The 13,418-nt window shown below is 51.0% G+C and overlaps 2 protein-coding genes across 3 annotated transcripts in view; one reads left to right on the forward strand and one right to left on the reverse strand.

The window, feature by feature from the left end:
- Positions 1-237: 237 nt before the first annotated feature.
- Positions 238-4,552, reverse strand: NAIF1 (nuclear apoptosis inducing factor 1). Its single transcript, XM_053908323.1, has 2 exons — positions 3,225-4,552; positions 238-1,542 (listed from the first exon to the last, which is right to left on the reverse strand). Exons 1-2 carry the CDS (start codon positions 3,733-3,735, stop codon positions 1,070-1,072), a joined length of 984 nt encoding a protein of 327 aa, XP_053764298.1. The 5' UTR covers positions 3,736-4,552; the 3' UTR covers positions 238-1,069.
- Positions 4,553-4,826: 274 nt separating this feature from the next.
- The window catches only part of SLC25A25 (solute carrier family 25 member 25), a 34,414-nt gene continuing 25,822 nt past the window's right edge, over positions 4,827-13,418 (forward strand). For both annotated transcript variants that reach the window (XM_019421005.2, XM_019421007.2), the window contains exon 1: positions 4,827-5,191. In XM_019421005.2, the coding sequence (XP_019276550.1) occupies positions 4,937-5,191 (255 nt within the window). In that variant the 5' untranslated portion in view covers positions 4,827-4,936. The remainder of the gene's footprint in view (positions 5,192-13,418) is intronic.

Raw genomic sequence — 13,418 nt, forward strand, 5'->3', positions numbered from 1 at the left:
GGAACACGAGGCGCTGAATAATGGGACAGGGAGTCCGGGGCGTGATACTGAGGAGGCTTTTTCCCACAATGAGTTTCGGAATCGTGGAGTCAGTAGAGAGGAAAGGAGGAAGGGTGTGGCCAGAGCTGCCCCCCGCCCTTTCCCAGAAGGGGTCCGTGGTACAGAATAAAGACAAGTGGCTTGAAGCAAGCCTTCTGGAAGAAGCCAACCAGTCACCTCAGATTCACTGCAGGGGCGGGTGGGGACAACACGTTTCCACGCGAGTCTGTTTTCTCTCGAATTTACAGCACCTAAAGCCTGATGCCCGACCTGAGTCAAGAGCTGTCAGGACAAACCACTAAAGGGCTGCCCAGGGATGCAGTGGAAGACAAGACGGTGGCCAAGCTGTCCCCACCGCACCCAGCATCCCTGAGCCCAGCGGGCCCCATCCTGGGTGTAATGCAGAGGCAGCTCAGGGTATATACCAAGGGGGCCCCTGTCAGGCCGGGGCTGGGGTGGGGGGTGGGGAGAGCACAGATTGACTAGAATCCCCTGAGAACTGAGGCACGGTGCAAAGGAGAAAAGGGTGGGGTTTCCTCTTCAGGTCTAGTCACTCTGCCTCCCTAGGGAGGAAGAAGGTATTGTGTCACTGCCAGCACCACCGACATCTTATTCGAAACGATGACACTGGGTTGGGTTGGGGGGGGGTGGGGGGAGGGGGGAGAATTTCAGCACAGACCCCGGCTGGGAGACGGCCCCCAGGGAGAACCTCCCTTACAGTTGTCCTAGACAGGGTCTGGGTCGTGTCCCAAGCCCTGGCTCATGACAAGGTGTGGAGCCTCACCAGCGCCCACCGCCCACCTAACTAATCTTCAGGCTGTCAGCCAGGCAGCTCGAGTGGTGAGGGTAAGAGAATGCGGGTCCCAGGAGCCCAACAAGTTCTTCTCGGTCTCCCTCACTCCTCCGAAACCGCGGACCCCTAACAGTCTATCAAAGAGAGAGCTGTCCACGTGGCCCAGTCACAGAACCCACGTACAAGACCACAGTGACGTCATCCGAACAGAGCAGAAGGCTGGCGCCGCCCCCGGCCTCATTGGATGATGCTGTCGGGCTGCCCGTTCTGGGCCACCTGTCCAGGGTCAGAGGCGGGAGTGGGGTTGGGCGTGTTGCTCTGCAGGTAGCGGCGGAAATCTTTGATCATGGGCCGGAGGACCTGGATGAGGACACTCAGCGCTGCCTGGGTGCCCTCCATGGCCTGGGCCTGGCGCTCCTGGGCGCAGGCCTGGACCTCCTGGGAGCGGCGGATCATCTGCAGTAGGTCGTTCTGCTGCTCCAGGTGCTGGGCGATCTCCTTCACGTGCAGATTGGTAACTCGCTGCTCCTGGATCAGCTTGGCGGAGTTGAGGGCGATGCGGCTCTTGAGCGCCTGGGGTTTGACCGAGGTATCAGCGTGCTGAGCCATCATCTCCACGGGGGCCTCGGCGGGCAGGGGTGGGGGCGCCTCAGCGGTACAGTACTCCACCACTCCCTCCTCCAGCGTGTGATAGGTGGTCTCCGTGGGGACTGTGGGGGAAGAAAGAGCAAAGGCAGTGGCAGGTCACCTGCTGGAAAGAATGAAGCTGGCCACACAGGGCGGGGAGGAGGCCGTTAAGCCCTATTCTGGGGGAATTCAGGTCCTTTGGCTTTAGAGCTCTTCTTGCATAAATCTAGAATCTAAAGCGTTTAGAATCTACTTGGTAACCACAGGACCAGTCCCAGATCAGGCAAAAGCAAAGATGCTGAGAACAATGCTGGTGCACAGAGCGCCTACTATGTGCCAGGCACCGTGCTAAGCCCTTTGCACGCGTTAGCTCGACGAATCCTCAGAATGGCACAGAGAGGCAGGCACTGTCGTGTTCCGTTTTGGAGATGGGGAAAGAGACTCAAAAACGTGGAGTACTCGCCCAAGGTTACGCAGTTTATTCAACAGGCCCAGGAAGCAAGCCCAGGTCTCCCTAACACCGGAGTCCAACTTGCTCAGAACCACCGCACTGGGATGCTTCCAGCCGATAAAGGCAGGGCCACATGCTCTCCAGTGCCAGCACTCAGCAGCCATCTTGGGTGGGACTCTGCTTGAAGCGTTTGCAGCCACGCTCGCCTTATCTCCCTCCTTCTTTTATGGCCAAGCAGTTGCTGAAGTGCCCAATAAATGCCTCCTGTCTCCTTGGCCAAAGGAATACCTAGAGGTCCTTGCTGTTCTAGAGCAGCAACTGCTTTAGACTAGTGTTCGATCCTCTTTCCCACCTTGCTATCCTCAGAAAATATGGCTGCAGGGGGGATGGCACTCACACATACACCCAATTCCCCAGAGCCCCACTGAGAATCACTGACCGATACAGGCCAATAGCCCAGCAAAAACAAGCAGTTCACGGTCACTGGTACAAACCCTTATCTGAACTGAAAAATCCAACCAAACCATCGTCATTCATAGCTGAGAACCTTTGAAGGAATTCTGGGTGGGCTGTTTGGGCCTCCACGCCTGTGGGAAAGGTCAATTTTCTCTATCCTTCAGTGCCAACATCAGCTCTGGGTCCCCACCCCGATCAGGAAGCCCCTTCCTTCTGAGTCCTTAGGTTCTCTTGACTGACACTACGATTATTCATGTGTGTCTTATCTGTCCTACTAGAATATAGCTGGCCTATATTTTAAACACCTTGGGAATCCAAATCCCGGTGCCAAGCACGATGTTTGACATGGAGTAAGTGCTGGTGTTTGAGGAGTGAACGAACAGATTAACGCTAGGAACCATGAGGTTTCTGAGCAATGCCTGATGAACGTTTGCCACACTGAAAACCCAGAACGTCTTTGTCCAGAATCGATGCCTGACTTGGGTATTATTATTCCCATCTATCCATTCGACAAATATGTCCTGACTGCCTACTATGTGCCAGGCCCTGTGACAAGTCCCGTGGGGATACAGACATGGTCTCTGTCTTCAAGGACCACAGAGTTCAGTCAGTCATGGACACAAATGATGGCAAAACAGTTGAGAGCAATCCAGCCCATCAGAAGTCCAGACTGTGTGCTGAGGAAGTCCCAAAGAGAGTAAGATCACTTCTGTCTGCGGAGCTCTTGGAAGGCCGGGTGGTCTTCCAAGACTCCCATCTGACCTTTGACCCTTGGCAGCCAACCTTCCCCGGGCTGCCCCAGCTCTGGCTGGCCCTTCCCATTTATGCACGACGGACTGGGCGGGAGAGGTCACTCACTCTGTGTCAGGGTGACCGTGGCTGCGGCTGCAGTGGCTGTGGGTCCAAGGGCCACGGGGTGGATCTCTGTGGTACTGGGCAAGCTGATGATGGTAGCCTCGCCCAGCAGGTTGCAGATGCGCTGTTGCATGGGGGTGAGCAGGACGGGGGCTACAGCTGGGCCACCGCCGCCACTGCCACCACCTGTCCCAGGCCCACCGGCTCCATCCTCCTCAGTGGGCCCTGGGGCCTCGCCACCCTCCACCGCTGCCCGGACCTGGGCAACCTTGCGACGGACCTCGGTCTTGAGGTCGGACCACTTCTTCTTGACCTCAGGCAGCTCCCTGCGGCAGGTGGCCACCGCGTTGACCCTTCTTAAGATGCCGTGCCAGGCCGCACTCTTGGCAGCCAGAGGGACCCCGGCGTTGAAGTGGTTCACCAGCAGGTGCTTCTTCAGTTCCAGCTCCTCTACGATGATTTCCACCTCTCGCTCAGAGAAGTTCATCTTCCTCTTCTTGGCTGGGACGGCCATGGCCTCTCCCCACCCTCCCTTTTTAAAGAAATTATAATCCCCCCAGCCGCCCCAATTCCCCTTCTCTTCTTCCTCAGCCTCGCCTCTCACCCACCCCCCTACAGGGGATAGGCCGGGCTTGCCCAAGGCCAAGCACCAGGCCTTTGGTAACCCCCCTCGCTACGCAAAGTGCGTAGGGCCCAGCCCCGACCGGCCCGGCCGCTGCCAGCCAGCTGCGTAATGGCTTCCTGAATCTGCCTCTTCCGCCGGGGCGTGCGGAGATCCGCCCACTTCCCCTTTTCCCGCCTCCCAGACCTTCTCCCGGGGAACGTGCCCTCCTGGTTGGCCGCGGCTCAGGCATCACGTCGATCACTGGTTCTTGTGATCTGTCGCTCAGCTAAAGGACACGCCTATTTGCTGGAATTGGCCTGATCATTGGTCTGTCGCTACAGAGCGCTCCGCCCACCTGCCTTTATTCACTTCCATTGGAAAATCGTTCTGTCCTTCAATCGTCAGCATTACGACTATTAAACGCCGTTAAATTCAGCTATTTTATTGGTGGTTTAGGGAGTTCGATTACCAAAACCCGGCCTCCTGAGGATACCTAGTGCTTTTGGCCTTGAGCCACTGGCCAATTAATTTTTAATTCTACTCACGGGGGCCAACTCTGCCTTGCAGCCTCAGCTCACAAGTGCTCTTCACACAAATCCTACTTCCCACCCGAGACTACGATATCTCCGTACATGACCGCTCCTCCCAGCCTTACGATTCCTCAGCCTAAACAGCGTTTCTCAATGGAAATTGGACACGGGGCCTTCCGCCTGCTAGTCACATAACTTCTGCCTATCACGGCGTGATTTCCTCTCTCTGGCCCAGCTCAGCCAATCCCCACCTCTTTCAATTTGAATCGGCCGCAGGCTGAGCAGGGATCGCTCCGCCTTCTCCATTGATCCGCGCAGTGCCCGCGGCGTGCGCGGTCCTCGGGGAGGCTCCGCCCCGCCCAGGTGGCCGTCGGGGCCTGTGACTGGCCCACGGCGCGCCTGGGGGCGTGGCCAACAAGGCGGCGCGCGGCGGGGCGGGGCTCCCGGAAGCGGCCCCCCCCGCCCCCTTGCCGGCTTCTTCCATCCCGCGCTCGCGGTCTGGGGACTCCAGCGTGTCTTCCGCGTTCTCCCCGCCGGCCAGCCGCCCCCGCCTCGCGCCCGGCGCCCCCGTCTCGCGCCCGATGGTGAGCAGTGTGTTGTGCCGCTGCGTGGCTTCCCCGCCGCCGGACGCCGCCACCGCCGCCTCGTCGTCCGCCTCGTCGCCGGCGTCCGTGGACCCGTGCGGCGGCGCCGTCTGCGGGGGCCCGGACCACCGGCTGCGCCTGTGGAGCCTCTTCCAGACCCTCGACGTCAACCGTGACGGCGGCCTGTGTGTCAACGACTTGGCCGTGGGGCTGCGGCGCCTGGGACTGCACCGCACCGAGGGCGAGCTTCGGGTAGGCGGCGCGCACAGTCCGCGCGGTCTGGGAGGGGGCTTCTTCGCGCCGCAGCTCCGGGGGCTCGGGGTGACAGGTCTGGGCTGCTTGGTGACAGGTCTGAACAGCCCGGCTTCTTGAGCAGCCCCTGGGAGCGTGGCAGGTCTGGTGGACCGCCTGTTGGGCTGGGTAGAACACCCAATTTGTGCCTTGGTGGGAGTGGAGCTGCTTCTTGACCTCTGTGGGTGCTAGGGCCAGGGGGAAAGGCTCTCCGTGGGCACAGGTGGGCACCGTCTGGGGCTGTCTGGTGGGCAATAGCCCTTTTTACTTAGGCTTTCCCCAGAGTAGAAGGCCAGGTCTCGGGAGTCGCCTTTTGTCACCCACTGACCTTCCAAGCTAAGCTTGATGCTCTCCCCTACCCCCCATGGACTATTTCATCCATCCTCCAGCGGCACCCCTCACTTCCCTTCTCGTTTCCATGCCAGCCGTGGGCCCTGATCTGGTTCCTCTCAGAAGCATGTGGGAGTTAGAAAAAATGGGAACTGGGGTTTGAGGCAGCTCTGTGAGGATGTGGGTGAAGACTGACAGTTCTCATTGTTTAGGCTCATCCCCATTGACGTGCTTATCCAGAAGATGGGATAGTGATCTAGAGTGAAAGAATCTGGGGGGAAAGTCTTCCTAAAAGTGAAAGTGTTGCAAACCTAGGATGTTGTTATTCCTGTTCTGGAGTGGGCTTTGGCCAAGGAGGATGGGGGGACAGAAGATGGACGGGGGGCCATAAAGAAAAGTGCTGTCCTTTCTTTATAAGAACCTCAAGCAGAGGCTGTCCCTTCCCCTTCTGTCTCTCATGGTGTTTTCCCGGCCCGGCCTGACTTGGTAGTCTCAGGCACTCTTCCCAAGTGTTTGATTCAGTGTGGCTTAACCTGATTTCCAGCCTGGACTAGAACTTCCCGAGTGCTTTACCTAGTAACCTGTTTCTCTTCTGAGTTTAGTTTGTTTGGACCATGTGTACGTAAAACAATTGGAGAATCTCTCATGGCCAAGTATGAAAAAAAAGTCTGAGAATACACCAGTGAATTAAATCCATTTGTCGGTTGGGTGGGTATCTGTAAGGTGTTTTTAACTCCTGCCCACAGCATATTGGATCAACATCTAAGGTGTTTAATCCACTTAGGATCAGCCTAGGAAGACCAAAAGTAACACTGTGCCAGATAGAATCTTTGGGTAAGTCCAAGAGGCTTAGAGACCAGTTTAAGTTTTTTTTCTTCTTCTGAGTTTTACACAAAATGGCATTGTGAGCTAGATATTTTCCCATACATATCTGATGAATAAGTCACTTGGAAAGACAGGATGGCTAAACTCAGAGGGTCTGGGCTCAGTGAAGTGTGAGCCTATGCGAACCTTTCTGCTTTCGTGGACCTGCCCACCTGACATATGTTGCCAGGCACGTCGAGGGCATCTGGCTGCAGGAGTTACTCAATATTTTTATGCCATGCTTTGTGCCACAACTGTAATTCATGATACATCTGATATTGATGCTCATCTTTTTTTTTTTTTTTTTTTTTTTTGGTAGTAAATTTGTAAGGGCATATAAGGAGAAAGTGACCATGTTTCTTTCAGGTGTTAAAAGAAAACTTTTTCAATTAACCAAAGGGAGCTTTGCCCCTTGGGGTCACACTGGCTCTAAAGTCTTGGACTCTGACTTATCTCAGTTCTGTGATATGAAACAATTCCTTATTACTCTTTTGGTGTGTAGATTTAGTGTGAACTCTATTTCTACACCTCTTTCAGCTTGAGACACACAGAATGAACCAATTTACATCCAAGTTACCACTTACATCCAAGTTAATCCTGTGGCAAATGGTTGAAGTTTTCGAGAACCTCCTTTTTTTGTAAATAAGTGGGCCACAGGAAGACATACTCCCTCGTGAACCCCCCCCCCATACCACTTCCTGTCGAAATTCTATCAGTATTAGCTACATACAGAAAAAGCGGTGTTGCAGTTTTGCAGAGCTAGCAAAACCAAAAGAATTTGGGGGCCCTTCTGTCCGAAACGGGGCATTGGAAAACACCATATCAAATTTTGGTAGCTTCTTCACGTGACCCAGAGGGCCAGTCTGAGATGCAAGGGTTTGTGCAGGAATCCACCGAGAGTGCTTATCAGTGGGTGGTGGTGAACCCAGGCCATGTGACTACACAAAGCCTCTTGCTGGCTTACAACAGGTCAAGCCAAGTTTTCTTTAGACACGAACCAGCCGTCTTTTGGCACCTGCCTTTATTTCAGAAGAAATTGGGACAGCTGAGGGAAAATAACTTAAAATGGAAGTGGGCAGAGAAACCCATGGCAGCCAGCCAGGGAAATCTTCTTTGTAAAGGGCATGTGAGCCAGAAGCCCGTCCTAGGACAAAAGAGGGGCAGGGCTTGTTAAAGAAAGAAAAGGGATGACGACACCAGTAGTGACTTTGGGAGATGAGGCTTCAGCTGGAGCTAATTATAGATTCCCTATTTCGGCAGTTGCACGTGACCAAACACCATCTTTTTTTAAAAACAAATTTGAAACCTCGGTTAGAGCTCAGGCAGCCAATTAGAGAACGCAAACGGGGTGACGTGGAAACAGTTGTCCCTTCCGCTGAGGCTTGTGGGCCCTCTTAAGGGACTGGTGTTTCATGCAGGTGAGGATTCCAGAAGGCCTGTTGAGTCTGCTCACTCAAAAGACTGGCATATGCGCCATGGAGTTTGAGCCCCACAATGACGTGGTGAAGGAAGCAAGACCGTGTTTTCACCCCATTTTACAGAGCAAGGAACAGAGGTCCGAAAAGACCATTTGGCCACTGAGGAATTACGCCAGGGAAGCAACTGGAACTGTCTTCTGATTCCTGCTCCACTCCTCTCTAACTCTACCAGTTTCCGAGGGACACACAGAGAGTTCCGTCCCGGGCCCACAACAGATGAGGAGAGATCCATTTAGAACCACATCTGTTATTCCCCAAATAGATTTCAAGATTATCCAGAGATTATCCTATCCAAAACTGAGAATCCACCCTGCCCTAATTCTCCCCCTGACCTGAGCGGCGTATAGTGAGGCAATATCTGTTGACTTGAAATCATTGAATAGAAGATTACCAATGTCAAGTTGGTGTTGCTTAATCCCAGAAGGTACTGTTGCACTCTATACCTTTTACTTTATTCTCTTTCAAAGGTTTTATTTTTAAGTAATCTCTACACACAATGTGGGGCTTGAATTTATAGCCCTGAGTTCAAGAGTCACACGCTCTTCTCACTGAGCCAGCCAGTCGCCCCGAACTCTATACCTTTTAAATGTTTGGCCTTTTGTGAGGAAGGTATTTACCTAGATGGCCAGACTTAGGTGAGGTCATCTGCAGAAGAAAGAGCCTTATCATAGAAAGGGGATGGACAACATTTAATATAATATAATATAATATAATATAATATAATATAATATAATATAATATAATATGATATAATGGCCCATTAGAAAAAGAAAAATGCTATTTGCAGATTGGATTGAATTCGTATATTAAACTGATTGTGTTTTATTGTTGCAAAATTGGTTCCTGGCTTGCAGTAATTATCAAGTCAACTAGAAGGTTGTTGTTGTTTTTTTTTAATTCATTACCATTTGGAAAGGTGGAATGAGGTACCCCGATCCTAAGACCAAATGATAAAACAGGAATATACCAGAGTGGGCCTCATCTGCATCTGCAGCTGGATTCCTTTGATGTTCAAAGAGTCATTAATTGTTGGAGCCTCACAGAAACCACAGGGGACTGAGAGAAACAATAACTTTGCTGGTATTCATTTGCAGTCCTGCTGAGGACAGCCTCAAGGTGAATCTGGTGAACGCAACTCTACTTATCCATTTGGACTAGTCTCATTAACCTAAATCTGGGCAGACTTTTCATTTTTAACCATTTCTTCTTATACTAATGTGAATTTGGCAGAATCAAAGAATTTAGTCTTGGGAGGGTCACTGGCCATCAGAGGCCAGCCTCCCCACCTAGTGTGGGGAGCTTTCCTCCTATGGCATCCTTCATAGACGGCCGTCCAGCTCATTCCATTGTGGACCTCGTCGGGGTCATTGTGAGTTCTTTCTTATGTCAGACAGTCTGCTTGCATCTGAAAATGCTACCCGTTTGCCCCAAGTGATCCAAGGACTCTGTAGGTATCTGAAAACAGCTGTCTTATCTTTCTATAATTTCTGCTGCTGCTAAAGGCAGGTTTTATCATGCATTTCTTGATATGCTGTCTGTACCTTTCGGGGTCCCTCATCTGAGGCAGGATACCACGGGAGTACAGACTCCTCTCGGAAACATTGCACCAAGTCGAAGAAGCCAGTCACAGAGACCATGTATTATGTGATCCATTTATATGAAAGTCCAGAATAGGGAAAGCTATAAAGACAGAAAGTAGACTAGTGGTTGCCTAGGCCTGGGAGGGGAAGGGAACGGAGAGATAAGATGATAACTACAGGGCTTGGGGGCTCTTTTGGAGGTGAGAAAACGTTCTACAGTTGACCATGGTGATGGTTGCACCTATCTGTGAATACACTAAAAACCACTGAATTGTATAAATGGGTGATTTGTATGGTGTGCAGATTTTATCTCAATAAAACTGTTTTCAAAAACTCAGTACAGGGGCGCCTGGCTGGCTCAGTTGGAAGAGCATGAAACTCTTGATCTTGGGGTTGGGAGTTCAAGCCCCACGTGGGGTGTAGAGATGAGTTACATAAATAAATAAACTTAAAAACAACAACAACAAAAAGCCCAGCACAGGATTTGTGGTACAAAACCTGGGTGCAAAACGTGTTTCTGCTGCCTGCTAGCCGTGTGACCTTGAACACATCCCTCAACCTCTCCGCGCCTCAGTTTCCGTATCAGACACATGGCGGTATGAATACCTATTTCCTAAGGTTGTTGTGCGATTGAATTAGATAAAGTATATAAAGAGCCTAGCAGAGTGTCTGATACCTAGGTGTTCAACACAAAGTAACTTTCTCGTCCACTGAGTCTTTGAAAATAAGATGCCCAGCCTTGGTTGTAGTCATCTACAGTGTCTCCCAGATTGCCTAGGTGAAGAGCGGAACAGAAGGAAAGAGAATGTCTGGGGACATCGGTAATTAAGGTTGTATAGCACCCAGGTCTCCTTCCTCTCAGCTGAGAGGGCCTTCTGTTTTCGAGAAGGAATGTGGGTTGCTGGGCCCGGCAGACTTGAGGAAGATGGAAACAAAGAAACCCTGCTGGCAGGAAATCTCTTAAGAAGTTACTGAAATGGGAGACTCACTCTACACCTAAGGAAGTCTTTTTAGCCCACATGTTCCCCTGGATGGCACTGGGCCCTTATGGGCTCTCACAAGCCTTTTGCCCGCCTCGTGAGCCATGGATGGCCTTCTCTGACGTCTGAAGTTCGCTGTGAAGTTGTGAAAATGGCAGCTCAAGTGGAGCTGACTTCAAACCTTTGGAGATAAGCTCGCCAACCTCGTTATTTTGCAAAAGCGGGACTGAGACTCAGAGGTCAGGCTGGCTTAAGGCAAAGGCAGTAGCAGAGTGCAGGATTTTGACTGCGCCTAATTTAGCTTAGCATGCGCTGCCTCCTTGCTTCCGTGGCTGTGGATACTTCACTAGACCTCAAGGCTTTGCAACTTTTATTTTCCCAGTTCATGACATTGACGCATCTGCCTATAACACCCGCTCAGCATTTTAGGACCCCTGATGGTGCCCAGGAAGGAGTGACTAAAATGATAGGTACACTCTTCCTAAGTATGAGATATAAAAGACTCAACACAATACCTTAAGGAAAAAAAAAAAAAAAAGAAGGAGAAATTTTTGTCTTAAAGGTGTACCTTCCAAGTTGGGGTGCCTGGATGGCTCAGTCGGGTAAGTGTCTAACTTCGGCTCAGGTCATGATCTCGCAGTCTATGGGTTCAAGCCCCAGGTCGGGCTCTGTGCTGACAGCTCAGAGCCTGGAGCCTGCTTTGAATTCTGTGTCTCCCTCTCTCTCTCTGCCCCTCCCCTGCTCCCGCTCTGTCTCCCTCTCTCAGGACTGAATAACTTTAAAAAAAAAGTTTCATAAAAAATAAAGTAAATAAATGAATACAAAGGTAGAGCTTAAGGAGATTCTTATCTGCTTTAAACTCTAGGCCAGGAAGCTTGAAAAGGAGGTGAGTCATGACTCATTTTCTAGGGCCAAAGGGGAAACTGGAGATGGTGGCTGTCCCTGTTCCTGCTGTTGCTTTGTGAAGCCTTCCACGTTGTTCCCAACAACCCCTGGCCTCATGCCTTCTTTCCTCCAGCCCTCCCTCCTCGGCTGGAGTCTGACGTGTGACTCTTCTTACCAAAACACAAAGAAAACCACCTATATTGTGTGTTGGAAAACTCTCAAAGGCCATTGAAATGCCAATGGTGAAAAGAGGAGGGCAGAGGATAGTTTAGAACGAGCACAAACTGTGAAATCTTGGCTGTGGGTGACAAAGTTGAATAGTGCTGTTGGTTAAAACCAGCCGGCTGCAGCCCCCGCCTTCATTAATCTGTTGGCCTTTCCCCCCCGTCCCGCGTGTGCAAAACCTGCTTCTCCTTTTGGTTAATGCCTTTAGGCTGAGTCTGAATCCATGCGATGTTGGAACTGGAAAGGTTTTCAAGGTTTGTCCAGTTCGGTCTCCCCTCTTGGCAGCCCAGAGAGGCTAATACAACTTGTCCAGGGTCAACAGATGCACTAGAGGGGGGAAGGTAAGGTCCCTGGAGCACCCCTTAGTGATAATGCATTTATGGATTATCCTTATTTCATTCATTCACACGGGAGATGCTATTACTTTTGCTAGAGTTTCTTTAGCCAATATAAGAGGTAGCATCTAATAAATCTATAGCTAAAATATGCCTTTTCTGAATTGTTTCTTAAGAACTGGTTTGGTATAAACCAGTTATGCTTACACAGAATTCCCAAGGCTGCCCTTCACACCTCAAGCAGTGTCTTTGCTGAAGGCAGCGGGTGGCTGGGTTTCACACCCCTGTCCTGGCTCTTCTCTGCAGTCCTCACTCGGTACAGAGCAAGCAGCTGGGGAGAGCTATTTTTGCACCGTTCATCCCATCTCAGTTTGAGTCTGTGAGCCTGAAATCAGTTTTAAGAAACTGAAAACATTTAATGTTGCTTTAATAATAAATCCGCTGGTCTGCCTTTTTGAGTGGGAGAAGAGAAGGTGTGGATGAAGATAAAGTGGGTGCAGAAATTTGACTCAGCATGTGCCCATGGGTTTGGCTCCCACTGATCAAGTTTGGATTGGTTGAGAAATTTCCGATCATTTTGGGTGATTGGGTTTTCACTGGCTGGCCTCAGTACCGCGTCCTGCCCCTCCCCCTTGACGCTTGCCGCAAGGAGAATCCTGCCCTTCTAAAAGCACACCCCAGAAATATTATGCCATGTTTCCACGTGATCTCTTGCTTCCATAGACCTTTAATTTATGTGTCACATCTCAAAATCCTATGCTTGAAAATCGGGTTAATCTTGTACGCCTCTAACTTTCTTTTAGAGAAGAGAAAAAGACATCTTCGTAGGCATTGACCTTGAACTTGGGGCCTCAGTGGGGACTGGCTGTTCACCAGGAGTAGACAGAAGCCCTCCCAGGAGTTTTCTCCAGAAGTGCACTTCACTTTCCCACAGTCAAAGGAGTGTCCTTCGGGGACTTTTTTTTTTTTTTTTTTTTTTCCGCCAAAGCTAGAGTTTTTGGTTTTACTTCCTAAAATGGAAATAAACTGGGGGATTTCACCTTTGTCATCACTACAGAACTGTCATCTTTGACGCCTTGGTTTCACGGATGCCAGAGGAGGCAAGGGCCTGGCTCCGCCTCGTTGTCTCCATATAACCCACTTGGCCAAGCCAGTCCTCATTTTCAAGGCAAATCGGTCTGGCTTTCTGTCAAATAAAATCTGGCTTCATTTTTCAGTTAAAAAAAAGTGTTAATAGGCTTCCCTTTGACAACAGCTGTTCTGAATGGTAAATAATGCTAAGATAGGTAGTAGGTAGTTAAAACTGGTAGACACAGACGTGGAACGTGGCTCTGGAGCCAGTCGTGGGAAATCCCTCTCTGCCTTGTCACAAGACTCCTCAGGAATCTCTAGCTGTTCTTCTGTGCCCTGCTCTAGGGGCCTTTTGCACCCTGGGCAGTTCCTTAGGATAATTTGGAATGGGCTCCCACGGGGGCGTCGATTCCATTGGAATCCGTTTTCTTTGAAAAGTG

This window comes from Panthera pardus, unplaced genomic scaffold, assembly GCF_024362965.1.
Source record: "Panthera pardus isolate Hobbes unplaced genomic scaffold, ASM2436296v1 HiC_scaffold_20, whole genome shotgun sequence".
In the NCBI taxonomy this organism is placed as follows: domain Eukaryota; kingdom Metazoa; phylum Chordata; class Mammalia; order Carnivora; family Felidae; genus Panthera; species Panthera pardus.